At 45.8% G+C, this 16,156-nt stretch overlaps 1 protein-coding gene across 1 annotated transcript; it reads right to left on the reverse strand.

Moving 5' to 3' along the window:
* Positions 1-46: 46 nt before the first annotated feature.
* sgsm1b (small G protein signaling modulator 1b) lies at positions 47-15,928 on the reverse strand. The gene is made up of 24 exons (XM_084686403.1): positions 15,878-15,928; positions 14,363-14,438; positions 11,860-12,022; positions 11,439-11,594; positions 11,271-11,338; positions 10,656-10,798; positions 10,077-10,208; positions 9,431-9,555; positions 8,663-8,730; positions 8,269-8,432; positions 7,451-7,613; positions 6,606-6,732; positions 6,380-6,444; positions 6,096-6,241; positions 5,461-5,589; positions 4,867-5,040; positions 4,420-4,479; positions 2,923-4,323; positions 2,673-2,797; positions 2,479-2,561; positions 2,240-2,349; positions 1,958-2,054; positions 1,631-1,798; positions 47-1,259 (listed from the first exon to the last, which is right to left on the reverse strand). The coding sequence occupies exons 1-24, from the start codon at positions 15,926-15,928 to the stop codon at positions 1,171-1,173; spliced, it is 4,083 nt and encodes a 1,360-aa protein (XP_084542529.1). The 3' UTR covers positions 47-1,170.
* Between the last annotated feature and the right edge of the window lie 228 nt (positions 15,929-16,156).

The raw sequence follows: 16,156 nt of genomic DNA on the forward strand, positions 1-16,156 counted from the left end.
TTTAAAGATATAAATACACAACCTGTGACCAAACATATACACCATGATGATTGCAAAATATACTGATTGTTTAATACACAGCAAAGTAATAATTACACCATTTTAAGAAGACATTGAAAAAATAAGAGTTTTCTTTCCATTTAGTTATTCTTGTCTAACTTTGTCTAATAATCTCTGTTTCAATGAGAAACCTCCCATGTGCAGACAGCATAATTTTTGTCTCATAGAATAAACAAATATCTTACTTTGTGCAACTTACAGATTACTTTTGAACATCATGTGTTAACAATTCAGTTATCGACCACAAATTACATTTTCACAATCAGCGATGCAAAGACATGAGAAGATATTTGCTGAGACAGAAGCACAGACACAGAAACACTGTTGCTAGTTGACACAATATGTTGGTTTTCAGCAACAGCCATGGGAACAGATTCCCTCCTATAGTTGATAGAGATGCAGGCTATTCTCCTGCAGTTCTGTTCAAGACTGGTCTAACTCACAGCTACATGATGCCAATATACAAACAAAATCAACTACGAGTTACAAGTTAAGGTTACTTTGCAGTTTGCTGTGCCTAGTAAATACAAACAGTTCCTTTATTCTGACCACTGAAATACTGTTAGAACTGTACTTTTGATCCTCGACTTTCAGCTGTATTATCTATGTGCAGTATTTCTATGTTGCTTTTGGATGAAAAAAGTTTGCTAAACACAAAAGATGTATGCAAATGTAATCATTTGGTTCTGTTTGACAGCAATATCCCTGAACAAAATAACTTGATTTAAGGCAAAACTAATACTGAAACACCCTGAAGCAATGTGCAAAGATAGTTGTTCATCAGGCAGGCCTACATACACTAGGTAAACAATTCAATTTATTAATAATGTAATCGCTGACTGTTAGTACAACCTGGAAACATTTGGAAACACTGTTGTGCAATGATCAGGGTATGATATATTTCCAGATCTGCCACCTGGCCATTTCAGGATACAACAAAAAAAAATATTGATAAATATTAACACGGTCACTATATCCCTCACCATTTGCTGAATATTGGTTTCACTTTTATAAATATATAGGGTATCCCTAGAGTACATGAGCATTATGTGTGCCACAATTTTCACAATTTTACACAGAGTGACAGGGAATGAACAACTGCATGCGTGATCACTTGTTCTCAATGAGGGTCTGTACTTTGTGGACCAGATCTCTGGCCATCACCAGGACCTGCTGGACATTGTGATGTTCTGCCATTTCTGGGGAAAGATTGGAAACAGAACACAGTGTAAAGTGACAGTTCATAATGATAATAATAATAATAATTTAAAAAGTCAAATGTAGTTTTTATCCAAAGTGACATACACAAAGTACACATCGAAAGTGATGCAGAAAATCAAGGATCAGGTACACAGTTCTAACATTTCGTTGATGGTTAGAGTTTAGTTAATGATATTAACTAACTGTATATTATGGAAGAGTTCGGAATGGCCTGTAATTCACCAGGCACAGTGCAAGATAACATCTCAGCTACCAGGCACAAGGTAGTATCACAACACAGTAGGTGTGGGGATCCCGGTTTCCGGACATCTCTAATGAACACATTGAGAAAGTAATCTTCTAGACTCACCGTTGAAGAACTTAATGATATCCGTGAAGTCCATGTTGTTTTCTAGGATGATGTCCCTGTACATTTCGACCAGTGCCAGAGCGATGAAGAGGACGAAGTTCCCAGAGGAGGTGTGCTTGGCCGCCCAGATAGTCTCCCACACAGAAAACACGTCATCATACACCATCTCTGGGGAGAGACAAGTAGGAGGGCAAGTTCCCGGGTTAGAAAAAACATACAAGTTTTCCTATGCAATATCGGTATTGCATGGGAGAGATGCGAGTCACGTGACATTTAACAACGCATTTTTATTTCGCTGCATTAACGGCCGTCAATACTCGTGTTTACCTCTTTTGAAGTCGAGTAGAAACCAGCGGTAGCAGAAGTAAAAGTGTGTGTAGTCTCCATTCTGCTGCATCAGTTCAAACAACTCAGAATCGAGGATCTGGCAGGTAGGACAAAGTAGAACAGCTGTCACAGCAAAGTAACACATCAACAAAGTAATGGGAGACACGTCAGTTAACAAAATAATACATCATTATATCGTCATATGCAACTGTGGTTTAACTACCCTTTCTGGGACCAAATGTCTTCACTAGAAAAGTTTGACTGCGAGTGCACACGTTATACCTGGATGAGTGAACGCATATTGGCGAAATGCGAGTCCATAGCCCCTCCGTGGGGGAAATTCTGATTCATCCGCTTCATGAGTTCGGAGAAACAGCTGAATGCCATGACCTCTAAGAAGCGCAAACACACACACACACACACACACACAAAATATCAAATGACTCATCTGCCCACTTCTAGGAAAGAAGACAAAAGAGTTTTAATCACATAGAAAAACAGCAAAGAATAATCGATCTGACCGTCATCCAGAATGACCAGAAGGGGGGCCAACAGATCGCACATGCCTTGGACATAACCAATCTCTAGGTGCTGCCAGACATAACTGCAACAACAAAAAACATGGGTTATTGTGTTATCTGTTTACTGGCAATGATATACAAGTAACAGAGTTCTGATAGCAAACTGCTAGCAGAGCCATATGACATGAACATACCTGCACATGATATTACGCAGTTTTTCCAGGTTGGCTGGAGTGAAGTACCAAAAAGTCCTGTCACACCGTCTGACGTCTTTATCAATGCGATGCAGGTTGATCAAGTACAGATCTAGTTGTTCCTGCTACAACAAAGTGAGAAACAATTGCCTAGCATCAAGTACAATACAAAGGCTATCACATCAATTCAGTTTTTCAAATCAATGTCAACCATGAAAAGCACTAGCGGTTCCTGTCACATGGTGCATACCGAGTATGGGACTACTCCAGGAGGCGTTAGAGATTGCTCCACAGGTTGGATCTTCTCCCCTACTTCCTCCATCTCCGGAAGGGGGAAAAGGCTCTCCATCTCCGGCTCCTCTTCAGACAAGGCCGTGTCCGTCCCCTCGGGGGTGGTACTGCAGCCTGGGTCTGGCTGGATCTCCAGGGCTTTCACCCCCAGGCCCAGGGAGACTGAGGGGGCAGCCAGGCCTGCCAGGGGCCTGGCCCACACATCCCCCATGGTCAGACACCCCCCCAGGGCCATGGGGATGTCCTCCATCTCTAGAGCGGAGGGGGAGTCGTCGGAGTCCGCCATATCTGGAGACCGCTTGGATTGAGAGGCCTCGTGTGCGCCGGTTCTGGGTTGGGATGCGTCCAGGCCGTGTGTGGGAGGTTCACTATGACCATGCTCCTCTGAGGCCAAAGCTAACGTCACGTCTGTAGCTCTGAAAGCGTTTGTCTCTGACGGTGCGGTTCCGACAGAGTCAGGGGTTTTGGTTTGGGATTTTTCGGAGATGTCGGTTTCAGCGTCTTTCTCGCCGCTCAAAGTCTCACTTGTCTGACAGGGTTCAACGTCGTCGACTTTGTCAATTCCAGAAGAACTTGGCTTCTCTGCTTTTTTGATAACCTCTGCTTTTTCTTCTACCAAAGGATATTTGGGTTTTTCTGTTGGAGACCGGCAGAGAGATTCTTTGTCTGTGGTTTTGCTCACTTGTGTTATAATTCCCATTGTCTGCCCAAGTGGAGGAGCTTGAATGTACTCATTTGACACCTCGGTCTCTAGTCTCAGAACATTCTCAGGAGCTGCTCTTACTGGGTGAATTGCGTCATCTGCGTCCAAACCTTTAGACAACCGTTTGACTTTCTCCACTTCCATCTCGGACGTTCCGGAGGCCCTCCCGGCTTCTTTGACAGGATCCTCTTCCTCGACGCCCTCCGGAGTTTCCTGGATTCCCTCGAGTTCCGAGCGTTGGACCACTTCGTTCTCCCAGTCTCTGATCTCTGCTTTCTTATCAGCTTGTTCCTCGGCCTGCGTCAGCACGTTCTGGTCCTTCTCTACTCTGGTGACTGGGAGAGGAGTTTCCACTGGCGGTGACCCAGCCTTGGCCTCTGGGGAGGGTTCCTCTTCCCTCTGCTCCCCTGGGGTCTCTACTGTCGGCCGAGGAGACGTGGGGCTGACAGCCGGAGCAGAGGAAGTGACCACGCAGTCTGGGCCTGGGGGTGGATCCGACAGGCCGGACTCAGGGGGCTCACAGGAGCAGCTGTCCCCAGAATTGGAGTCCACGTTTGGGATGACATCCGGGACATCCTTCACGGGGCTGTCGGGCTTGGCTTCTTCGGGCCTGCTCTCAGATTCAATCTGATCCACTTCCTCGACAGACCCAAATACCTGGTCAGGGAACATGTAGATGTTTATGAAGATGTTTATGTTTATCTTGTACTGTGCTTGTAATCGTAGTTACCATGATGACAAGAGCTCCCCCACCTGCATGCTACTGTTGGAGTCGGTCTGGGAATGGGCATTCTGGCGGTCTAGACTGATGCTCTGGTGTGGGAGGAGTCAAACATTAATCAGGAAACAACAACAATAAAGCAAACAGAATAAATGAAAAAACTTCATTCTCCTTTCCCAGCAGACAGAATAGAAAAGAGAGGAAGAGAGATAGATTTGTATATCTATATGTAACGGGTGTGTAACAGACGTGGTCTTGCAAGTTCCGTCAGAGGTATCTGGCCAATGTTCACCCCACGGGGAGTCGAACCTGCCACCTCTCGACTTCCAGGCGCAACCACTACCAACTACGCCAAAGAAAATCTACCTCTTCATTGGCGCGGGTGGCCCTTTACATACCGGAGGAGTCAGTTTCACCAGTTCACACCGGTTACATATACATAATCTGAACTGCTCATGTCATAATGGTAGCGGCCATACGTCAGCGCTAAGGGTGGAGTCTTGCTGCACCACGCCTCTGTCCACGCTGGCCCCAGAGGAGCACCTTGCCAGGGCCTCCGCATGCTTCTCGCTCTCCCTCTGCTTGACGATGGACTCACAGCCCCGCCACTCCTCCACGGTCTGCTGGTAGCTGGCTCTCACCTGCTCGTCCACCTACAGAGACGCACAGACGCCGTGTCATTTCCTGGTTCGGCTCGTAGTTTGGCTTTCATCACGTTTACAATTTACATTTGCATTTTCTTCATTTAGTAGATGATTTTATCCAAATAGTGCAAGAAGAAAGTACCACAGAAAATCTAGGATCGGAAGTGCAGTGTTTTTGTGATTATAGTCAAGCAACAGTCTGTATTTTACAAGGAACAATGCAGTAATAACATCTCAGCTACCAGGCATAGTGCAACCGTAACAATAATCTCAATTACAGTTCAACAATATCAACATTTCAACTACAATATTAAATGGCACAGTGCCACAAAAACATAATTTTACATAATATCACACAGTAGTACAGCGTAACAAAACAGCATCACGTTGTCGGGGCGACATTGTGAACAGCTCCGTTTCAGAGCCCACCTCAGTCCTCTGCTTGTGCGTCATGGAGAAGTGATAGTGTCCCAGGAGGAAGGGCCACACCTCTCTCCGCAGGGTCGGGTCCACGCCCCCGAAATACACCCGCCTCATGAGCTCCTGTTCATCGTAAGCCTGCCACGAGAACGGAATCGACACGAGTTCAGTCAGGGTCCGTCACACAAAAAGCTGTACGTGACATCCAACTCGTACTATACGTGAATTTGCGGTTTGATCAAGGCTTAGTCACCCAAACAGTCACATGTAAGCACATGTCTTGCCAATCTTGTGTGTGGAGTCATACATAAAAGACGAGGAAGCGTTTACCACATGTCGCGCCTGTACATGTCAAACATTTCGCAAACACATACAGATTGAAAAAGGTGTATTATTTGTAGTTAAAGTGGTGTTAGTCTTCCATAGGGGAGCCTATGAACAAGCAACCATTCATGACCTTGCTGTTATGACTATTGAAGCAGAACGTCACCACAGTTTCGGGGTCATCTCATGTGTTCTTAGCATCACATGAAAACATGGTGAGGGTATAGCTTAGCGCTTAGAGCATCTGACTGCTGATCTAGAGGTTGCAGGTTAGAAACCCCCCCGCCCCTCAACACCGTAAAGTAGCTGGTAGGTCTTACAGAGCAGTCGAGGAGGAACCCTTTCCAGACCTCCACCGAGAGGCCAGCTCTGCAGTCGTGAGGCAGGTCGGGGTCCACCATGGTGGGGTTGACCAGAGCAGAGAGGTGGGTACGGACGGTGGACAGGTGGCGGCAGTACGCCAGCCCTGCAAGGGGACAGGAAGAAACTTTCTATTGAAGTTGAAGGCTTGAATCAGCCATCTTTGGTGTGTATTCATATGTAATATCATTGGAGCTGTTAAAAAATAATAACTGATAAACTAGCACGAGAGCAAAGAACTCACAGCCGTAAAAAGCCCGGGAAATGATCTGGTACTTCATCGTGTCACAGAGCAGTTTCAAGGGAGCCCTGTGAAGAAAAAACACAAAATAACTCTCACCTCCTCATGTGTGTAGACTTGATATCTTTTGTGTAATGGAAAACGGAATTGTAGCCATTGCTAGAGATGTGTTTGGGCTGGTGACCCTGCTGGTGGCCCTGCTGGTGGCCCTGCTGGTGACCCTGCTTGCCTGTCTTGGTTGCAGCCGTTGGGCAGGGAGCCATCCGAGGAGCCGTTCTGAGAGCAGGAGGAGCAGGAGGACTTCCTGGGCGTGGGGTGCCACATGTTCATGCCCTGATCCACCAGCTCTGGAGTCACTGGGCACAGACAGGAATCACCGTCATCAACAGTGTCATCCATGTTATTGTAATCATCATCATCATCCTTAATCATTCATCATCCATTATCATTCATCATCCTTAATCATTCATCATCCTCATCCATTATCATCATCCATAATCATTCATCATCCTCATCCATTATCATTCATCATCCTTATCCTTAATCATTCATCATCAATGATTATCATCCTCAATCATCTCATTCTCCTCATCCCCATCATCATACTTATCAACAAGTTGAAAGTCAATATCAAAATTTGGGTGAGCTATTAGTCATGAAATTAAAAGGTTGTATTTGACAAAGAATCAAATAAAAACATGGAGAACAGCAACAAACCAAGGCAGAGGATGGATGCGTGACAAACACAACTGGATACCCATGCATGGTCTCACAGTGTCTGTTTCCAAGGTAACCGCTGAGGGGGGTTGACAGAGCAACACACATGGGCTAGGTAGACAAGTGAGACAATGAGAAATTAACTCAGAGAAAAATAGAAAAAAGAAGAAAATGGAAAAACTGCATTCATTATTATCACACAACAACAACCAATATGTAATTACGTACAGTATGTGTGTCAGTGTTTGTGTGTGAGTGTGTGTGTGTGTGTGTGTGTGTGTGTGTGTGTGTGAGGGACAGAGGGCTGGAAAAGAAGATATCATTCTTATGTCTACACCCTACAGCATTTAGACCCACCAGTATTGGGAGGCCAGAGTGACACAAACGTACCAAACTCCGTCAGACTGCCAGGAAACAGGATTCGAAAAACGTAATCCGTGGCTTCGTCGTCATCCTTGTCCGAAACAGAGTCACATGACCCCTGCGGACTCCTGTTCCGCAACTTAGGGAACACCTTTCCCTGTTGGTGACAGGAGGTGGTCGCTCAGCAGTCAGCACAAATGCAGATGGCTCGCATCAACACACAGTCGCCCCGGTTCTCTTCCCCCCAACTCCACGACGGAGGTTATCTCAGGGTCAATCTCTTACCCGGGTCCTTGCAAGTTTCCTGAGATGTGCCTGGAGAGCGCATTAAGATCCCACGCACACTTCAGCACGGGCGTTGCCGACTCACAGAGTTTATAGCCTTTCACCGCCCGGCGGGGATTGTTTACAATGCCCCTCACGGAAATCCATTCCCAGCGCCTTGTCAATGACAGTGTCCGCTACGCTATCGTCCCTGAATCTTTCCTCATCGTTACCCCTCATGAAAATGTCCCCATGACAAGGTAAAGCGAGGCCATCCTCTGCTCAGTGGAAAGGACGGCGTAACACCGAAAGTGTTTTCCTGAGATATCCTCATTGTTGCCTCCGCGTGATAGCTGAGATGTGATTACTTTGCATCGTGTCCGGAAAATAGATAACTTGACTCTGACCACCAAGATACTACTCTTAGAACAATGTACTTGCTGATCCGTGATCTTTTGCTGTACTTTCTACATGCACTACTTGCTCATTGCGATGAATAAAAGCGAAAACGTGACTAAAATGGGGAAAAATAAGAATGACCGCCTTACCTTTCCTCTCTGGGACCAGAGAGGGGGGTCAAGCTGGCCATGAGGGAGCAGTCCCGTCTCCAGGCAGGTGAGGAACTGGAGAAGGTGACCCCCTCTGGGGAACCTGAGCGGAGGCCGCTGGATCCCATCCTGGCTCACCAGAACCACGGTTCCACCACTGTCCACTGAGGAACAGAGAACCATTAAACACCAGCAGAACACACACACTAGTACAGGGGTTCTAGAAGTACCGGGGCTTCTCCTAGGTGAAGTATGTCAGTGGGAAACAGTGGAGAGGAGAAGGACAAATTCTCGTTTACTCGTACAAAAAACGTACTTGTTACAAATGACAAAAGGGAAAACGGGAAACTTGAGCAGACATAGGTACGAACAGACACAGTGTAGGGTGTGTCACCTTGCTGATGACAGTGCAGGTAAACTATCTCCTCCAGACGAATTGTCATGGCAAAGTCCCAGTAAACACTGTTAGGAAAAACCAACGTTTAATTTTTATTAGTTCTTGTTTGTGGTCTTATTAGGCAGTACATGTTTACATTACTTTATTATATATGAATATGTGATAGACCAGTTAATTGCAGATCAAAAGGCCGAAGGTTCAAATCTTCCCACTGAAAGCACTTTTGGATAAAAATGTTGGCTAAAATGAATATATACTAAAATGAAACTAAACGATACATAAAGTATAAACATACATATTAAATGTGTGTGAATGTACAAACATACCACATTTTAAGAACCATTGTGTGAAAAAAGATAAATACAATTAAACCGTATTATATTTCAAATGTAATATATTAAAACATGTACATGTAAAACATGATAGTATTTCCTACAGGATTTTTTTTTAGCAGTGCCCCCCCCCCCCCCCCAAGGCTAAGCATTCTGTAGCAAATAATAATAATATACCCACTATTTATTAATTAAAACTACTTCAACATAAAAATGCACCTAAAATACATGCGTGAAATGCTGTGAAGCGCGTGTCCGTGCCATTCTCCGACATGCACTCGAACAATCGCGGCAGATATACGGCCTAAAATGATGTACAGCCCTATTTCTGATACCGTGGCGGGCCACTAGGTGGCGGGCCGCCACGACAAAATCAACATAGCGGAAACACTGCATGTATTAACTTGTTTATTCATGATGGTTTTCAGGTCACCTTTTGTCAGTGTCCAGCTCTCCTACAGTGCCATTCATGAGCTGGTTGGGCGTCCATTTCAAGGTCATGAGGTCGGCAGTTTGGTGGAGGGACAGGTACCCTGGGATGGCTTCCATGTCGTCCCTCTGTAGAGACGAGAGAGTAGCCATGATCATCACCTTGTGTGTGTTCCACTACACAGAAGATGAGGATCTGTGCCACCCAAAGATACACACACACTGTACATATACCATGCACACACACACACACACACACAGAGTCAGGTGGCTGAGCGGTTAGGGAATCGGGCAAGTAATCAGAAGGTCGCTGGTTCGTGCCAAATGACGTTGTGTCCTTCACCCTACTTGCCTCGGGGGGAATGTCCCTGTACTTACTGTAAGTTGCTCTGGATAAGAGTGTCTGCTTAATGACTAAATGTAAATATATTCTGTAACTCCCCCCCCCCCCTCCCCACACATACACACACACACTTTCCCCCCCCCCCCTCCCCACACATACACACACACACTTTCCCCCCCCCCTCCCCACACATACACACACACACTTTCCCCCCCCCCCCCCCCACACATACACACACACACTTTCCCCCCCCCCCCCCCCCACACATACACACACACACTTTCCACCCCTCCCAGCTCACACACACCGGCTGAACGAGGACGTTGTTCTTGCCAAACAGCAGCGTCGCCCTGGAGTTCTGATGGAGGGACTCCACATACTCTCTCGCCCACAGTAGAGGCCGGTCATCCATGCTGCCGCTGGACTGTCTCTTCTGGATCTGCAGGCCCACCACAAACACAGTTACACTGGACCTGCAGGCCCACCACAAACACAGTTACACTGGACCTGCAGGCCCACCACAAACACAGTTACACTGTCTCTGCAGGCCCACCACAAACACAGTTACACTGGACCTGCAGGCCCACCACAAACACAGTTACACTGGATCTGCAGGCACACCACAAACACAGTTACACTGGACCTGCAGGCACACCACAAACACAGTTACACTGGATCTGCAGGCACACCACAAACACAGTTACACTGGACCTGCAGGCCCACCACAAACACAGTTACACTGGATCTTCTGGATCTGCAGGCCCACGTGAGAAGAGGGAACCCATGATGCAGGACCATGTTTATTTGCAGAATTGCAGTAACATTAGCCAACGTGATCCATTGTATGACAGACATGTCAGTAGGGAGGAGCCACCGTCAGACTGACCAGCGCAGGGCGTCTCGAGGGGGAGTCTTGGCGACAGTGTCCGCTGTGGATGCGATGACGCTGCACCAGCTCGTCAGCGGAGGGGTCGGTCCAGAAGTGGTCTGCAGTCTTCATCTTGGTGTACTCCAGTGCACAGGGCCCCACTGCCAGAGTACCAAGGACACCGAAAAATGCACCGTTAAAAGGACTGGTAGAAAAAGAAAAAAAGACTATTGATTCTTGAAATCGAACGTTCTGTCCCAACTGAAACCAAACCTTTCATTTATTTATCTATTTCCGTTTTTTTTTTTCCTACCTGTGATGGATTCTTCTGCTATCAAAGTAAGCAGAAAGTCAATTTGGAGTCTGGTAGTACTATTATTTATTTTCCCCTGACATTTCTGCACTACGGGACCAGTGTCCTTCGGTAAGATAAGGTCATCTTCACTGAACAGCTTCTCTCTGGCTGTCAAGCTCCCTGACTGTTTATCTGTGTGATCACTCGGGCAGTCACGACCACGCTAAAGGCGAAGGTAATGTTCCCTGGACTCTAATTCTGTGAGAGAGTTCTTATCTGAACACACAATCAGTTACGTCCTGGAAACCAAAGCCGTGTGGACGGTTTGTCATAAATACCTAACAGAGAAGCAAGAATCGGCCCGTCCACCGGATCTGTTAGCATGGCCTCCCTCTCGTAAAATGTACTGGAAGAAGAAAAAAAACAACAACAAAAATATCTGTATAAATACCTACACATTAAAGCAAGTTCCAGCTGAAGGCTGAACGGAGTGGGTGAAGCCTCACCTGCAGTTCTCCACCAGGTACAGGACAATCCTGTCCAGAAGTTTCTCCATGAGGGCCGTACGGATCCACAGGTGTTTCAGGGCCTGAGGTGTGAGGTTGGCCTGTTTGGACTGCTTCTTCACACCGTCGTTATTCAACTGGGACTGGTTCTGTTTGCTGGACGGACACGCAAACAAGTGGAGTTAGAGGAGAGGAGAAGGGAGGACAGGGAGGAAAAGACTATATGAAGAGAGAAGAGGAGATGAGAGGAGACAAGGGGAAGAGATAAGGGAAGATAACAGGAAAGGAGAGGAGGTTAAGAGAAGAGAAAACAAGGAAGGATTGGAGATGAGAGGAGGAAAGGAAAGGAGAGAACAGGAAAGGAGAGGAGAGAAAAGGACATGGAGGTAGAAGAGAGGAGATGAGACGAGAGGGGTCTTACTTGTTCTCCATGAGCTGTTCCAGCTCCTGGACCTTCTGGCAGAGCTCTTCAGCAGGAGTGAAGCTCTTCCCCACCTTCATGAAGAGAGCGGCCACCTTGTTGCTGCACAGGAGGCCGGCTGCTCTTCGCTTCAGGCCATGGAGCAAACACGCCTCCACAACAGCTGTAAACAGAGAAGGAGAGAAGGAGGGAGAGAAAGGGAGAGAGAGAGAGGGGGGTGAGAGAGGTAGAGAGAAGGAAAGAGAGGGGTGAGAGCGGAAAGAATGGAGTGAGAGAGAGAACAGAGTACATAGAATGGAGAGAAAATAGAGAAAGAGAGAAAGAGAGAGAAAGAGAGGGATAGATAGAGACAGAGAGAACAAAACAGACAGAATAGATAAGGAGATATATATAGAGAGAGACAGAAAGAGAGAAATAGAGACAGAAAGAGTGAGTGGGTGGAACTCTGTTAGAAGAAGCTGTAAATCTCCCTTGTAATCTCAACCAGACAGTGTTCTTGTACTTGCAGCGGTGCAATGCACACAGTTTTACTGTGTTGTACTTTACTGGAACTCTCTGAGATACGAAGATAGATGAAACAATCAGTCTAGTATCCAGGGAACATACTGTGTGGTACTGTGCTGTATGCTGTGCTGTACTGTGTGATACTGTGCTGTATGCAGTGCTATGTTCTACTCTTGTATACTCCGATACATCTCAAAGCATCAATCAAGCCGCCTTTTCCGGGAGGACATTAAGAGTCCACAGGTGACACTCAGCAGAACCAGAAATAGAGTGAAATCTGCCAAACGTCGGTTGCTAAGATATCCATGGAGGTGACTCACACAGAGGGTTTCCTCCAGAGCGGCACTCCCACCTGAGACAGCCTCATGACGGGGCGTCTTACAGCTGTGGCCAGCAGGAGCACCAGGTCTCCTCAGCTTGCTGGTATTAGGCAGTCAGATGGCTGAGTGGTTAGGGAATCGGGCCATTAATCAGAAGGTTGCCGGTTCGATTCCTGCGCCAAAGTGTTGTGTCCTTGGACAAGGCACTTTACCTGTACTTGCCTCGGGGGGGAATGTCCCTGTGCTTACTGTAAGGCGCTCTGGATAAGAGCGTCCGCTAAATGTAAATTAGACCTGCAATCTGCCTGTTAAACCAAAAAAACTTTACTCTAACCCCCCAAAATACCGTGCGCTTCTGGTCGTTGATTTTGCTGCAGTGCTTTCTATAGGCATTGCTCGTAAAGCGTCTGCTAAATGAATCAAATGTCATGCGATGTACTCGACAGTCATGGATCTGTGCCTTGAGCTGTGACCGTACCCAGATTGAACCAGTAGGAGGTGCAAGGACAGGCCTCTTCACCTACACAGTCACTTTGTGGGGTAAAATGTCAAACTGGTCATGAGCCTAATTAAAGCTATGCCTCGGAATACTTTGAAAGGAGCTTTTTAGATAGCGGCCTGTGATCTAGAGGGCTTTTTATTGTATGCGTCCTGTGAAGACAAAATAATAACTGACTGAAAAGAACCAGTGTGATTAGAGGGAGTCAGATGGCTGAGGGTTGAGGGAGTTAGTAATCAGAAGGTTGCCTGATCGGTTCCCCGCTGTGCCAAATGACGTTGTGTCCTTGGGAAAGGCACTTCACCCTTCTTACTTACTGTAAGTCGCTCTGGATAAGAGCGTCTGCTAAATATGTAAATGTGATTAGGCAAGCAGATCTTTTCACATCCCAGCACAACACGACAAGGCCCGAGGCCACACTCGCCTAAGACTTGTAACAACGGTTTTGTCCATTTCCAAGTGTGAAACGTCGAGTCTGACACCTCCAGAGAAAAACATGTGATTACAGTTTCAGGCTGAAGGTTATTTTAATGGATGAAAAACAAAGCCGCAGCTGGGCTCAGTAAATGAGAACACTTTTGTAAGCTAACAAGAGGTGACGTTTTTTTCACACAAACAAAATAATCTTCACCTCACTTCAACCTAAAAATCAGCTGGACTATTCACTTCTGGCTTTTAAAAAGCATGTATTTTAACACATGTTCATAATTTACCTGGATGAGTTATCACGTCATCAAATGACCCCCCCCCCCACAGAGTTCACACAGAGATCATCAGAGACCATTTGCCAGTCTCTCCGACCTATTAGTCACATCTAATCAGAGCAGTTTGGTATTCAGGTATGCGCGTAGGTTTGTAGTTCTCTCGCTTAGTAATGATTTTCAGTGTAGTGTGTGTCATAAAACTTAAAATTCTTCGGAACAAATCAAAGGCCTTTTCGTCTTTTGTGGGTTATTTTGACCCGGATTCATATGTGTAGGGGTGAGAGAGTAAGGTCCTATACTTACTGTCACTGACTCACTTCCGGTCAAAAATATGTTGAATATCTAAATGTGACCACCTTGTGACTTGTTTCAAATGGTACTTCCTCACCCATGCAAAATCATTTAGTCCTTATCACATTTAACACATGATATATTATTATTCATTATCATAGAACTGATTGCACAGTCCTACTCACCACAGAAAGATATGATATGACTGCTGTCCGCGTGTACAAACTTCCTTGTCACCGCTTCCTCCATGATTTGTTTCACCTGAGAAAAGTAGAGGGGGAAATTCAGGCAGAGGTCTGTTTTGACAGATGGATACAGACAGATTTATATGAGTAAACAACCCCCCCCCCCTTCTCCTTCTACCTCCCCAAAAAAGGATTGAAGCTTCATAGCAGAGAGAAAGCGTTGAACCGTGTGTGCCACTAGATAACAGAATGCACAAGTAGAGAAGTAATCAGAAACAGATCTCAGACATACAGCGTTGAAGGATCTTTATCAAAAAACGGACAGGTCAAAACCTGAAACAAAACCTGTGTTTAGACACGTGAGGGTTTTCACTGTATCATACACTCACACAGATAGGATCATCGAGCATTTGTAATCAGAGAAAGCACATATCAAGCGTATTTATGGTCATTCGCTGTGAGAAAGGGGTCTGAATATCCAATAATACTAAATCACTGGATGTAAACAGGCTTTCAGAGAGATGATCAGAGAGATTCATCTACCCATACTGCCTCTGGGTCTCAGTATCAGACTGCTAAGAGAGCTGAGGGGCACACACAGCCAGGGAATGAGTCACAGTAAGGTGGATGTCTCCAGCCCTCGCAGTGATGAATTCAACATTCTGTTTCGCCTCCCGTCGGGAGCGCTGAGAAGTGATTGCTTTCGCAAGGCCGACACTACCGCTGTTTTAAATTACTATGTTGCGTGAGAGGCTTACATCTATATCGTGATTTAGACTGTTGGAGTTTCCTTATCTGGAACAAACTCGAGCATAAATAAAACCACGATTGAGAGAACAAGGATTATAGTGAGTGTTTTGATGTTGATGTAGAAAACATTGATTTCCAGGTTTATCTGGAATTGAGTAAACAACGTTAAAATGCCCTAGTTTCTATGCTTCACCATAGTTTGTCTGTAAGAGAGAGCTTGGGTCTCGTGACGGTTCTCAGCACCACATGTCAGGTGAACTCACAAAGATTGATTAGGCAGGAAACATGCAGTGACACTGGTCAGCATGGTGTGACTGCAGAGGGGAGGTGGTCGTCTCAGTCCCCATTGTGTTTGACGTAGCATTCAGCTCTTTACAGTCACGATAGCTCCGTACAAACACTAATTGCTTGAGTTGCTGGTAGCCTATAATGGTGGGACTAGAATAATTTCAATAAAATAAAGAAATGTACGTAGCTATTTACTAGCGGCAATAACGCTCAATATACCTCTCCTATATTAAGATTAAGGGACAACTGAATGCATTTAGGTATCATATTCATTCAATGATTAATTCCTGACATTGTGACAATCATACGATGTTTATTCAATCGGGCAACACCTAATGACAGAAGCGCACCTTTCATGCACACAGGCGGTCATCGTTAAATGATCCCCTGGTGATACTAGCAAACATATTTAATCTCACACTATTATGTAATAAACAGCAGCAAAATATTAAAGGATAAAAAAAAAAAAGAACCCACCTCTTTCTTCACATTGCGCAGCAATTTCTGACGGGTCTCGGCCTCTGTCATATGAAAAACAATTCGTTGTCATGCTCTGCTTATTTAATTTGGATGTGCAATCATACAGCAATCTGCATCTCGAAATTAATAGCACTGTCTTACCTCCCATCGCTCCCGGCACGATTCGAAAGCTAGGATATAGTTGTGGTCAAAAGAAGATAGCTGTTTTCGTTTCCGATAAATCCCTGTCCGTGGGAAGTAGACTGTGGAATAGACCCACTGCGTGTGGCCGAACGC

The sequence above is a fragment of the Hypomesus nipponensis genome, chromosome 22 (assembly GCF_054491055.1).
Source record: "Hypomesus nipponensis isolate SF chromosome 22, ASM5449105v1, whole genome shotgun sequence".
In the NCBI taxonomy this organism is placed as follows: domain Eukaryota; kingdom Metazoa; phylum Chordata; class Actinopteri; order Osmeriformes; family Osmeridae; genus Hypomesus; species Hypomesus nipponensis.

Excerpts from the sequence above, each read along its gene's own strand:
- sgsm1b (XM_084686403.1), bottom strand. The coding sequence starts at position 15,928 with ATGACAGAGGCCGAGACCCGTCAGAAATTGCTGCGCAATGTGAAGAAA. Across the intron at positions 2,350-2,478 it reads TCTGGTCATTCTGGATGACG|AGGTCATGGCATTCAGCTGT; the intron begins GTCAGATCGATT and ends TGCGCTTCTTAG. Across the intron at positions 1,799-1,957 it reads TCTACTCGACTTCAAAAGAG|AGATGGTGTATGATGACGTG; the intron begins GTAAACACGAGT and ends GTCTCTCCCCAG.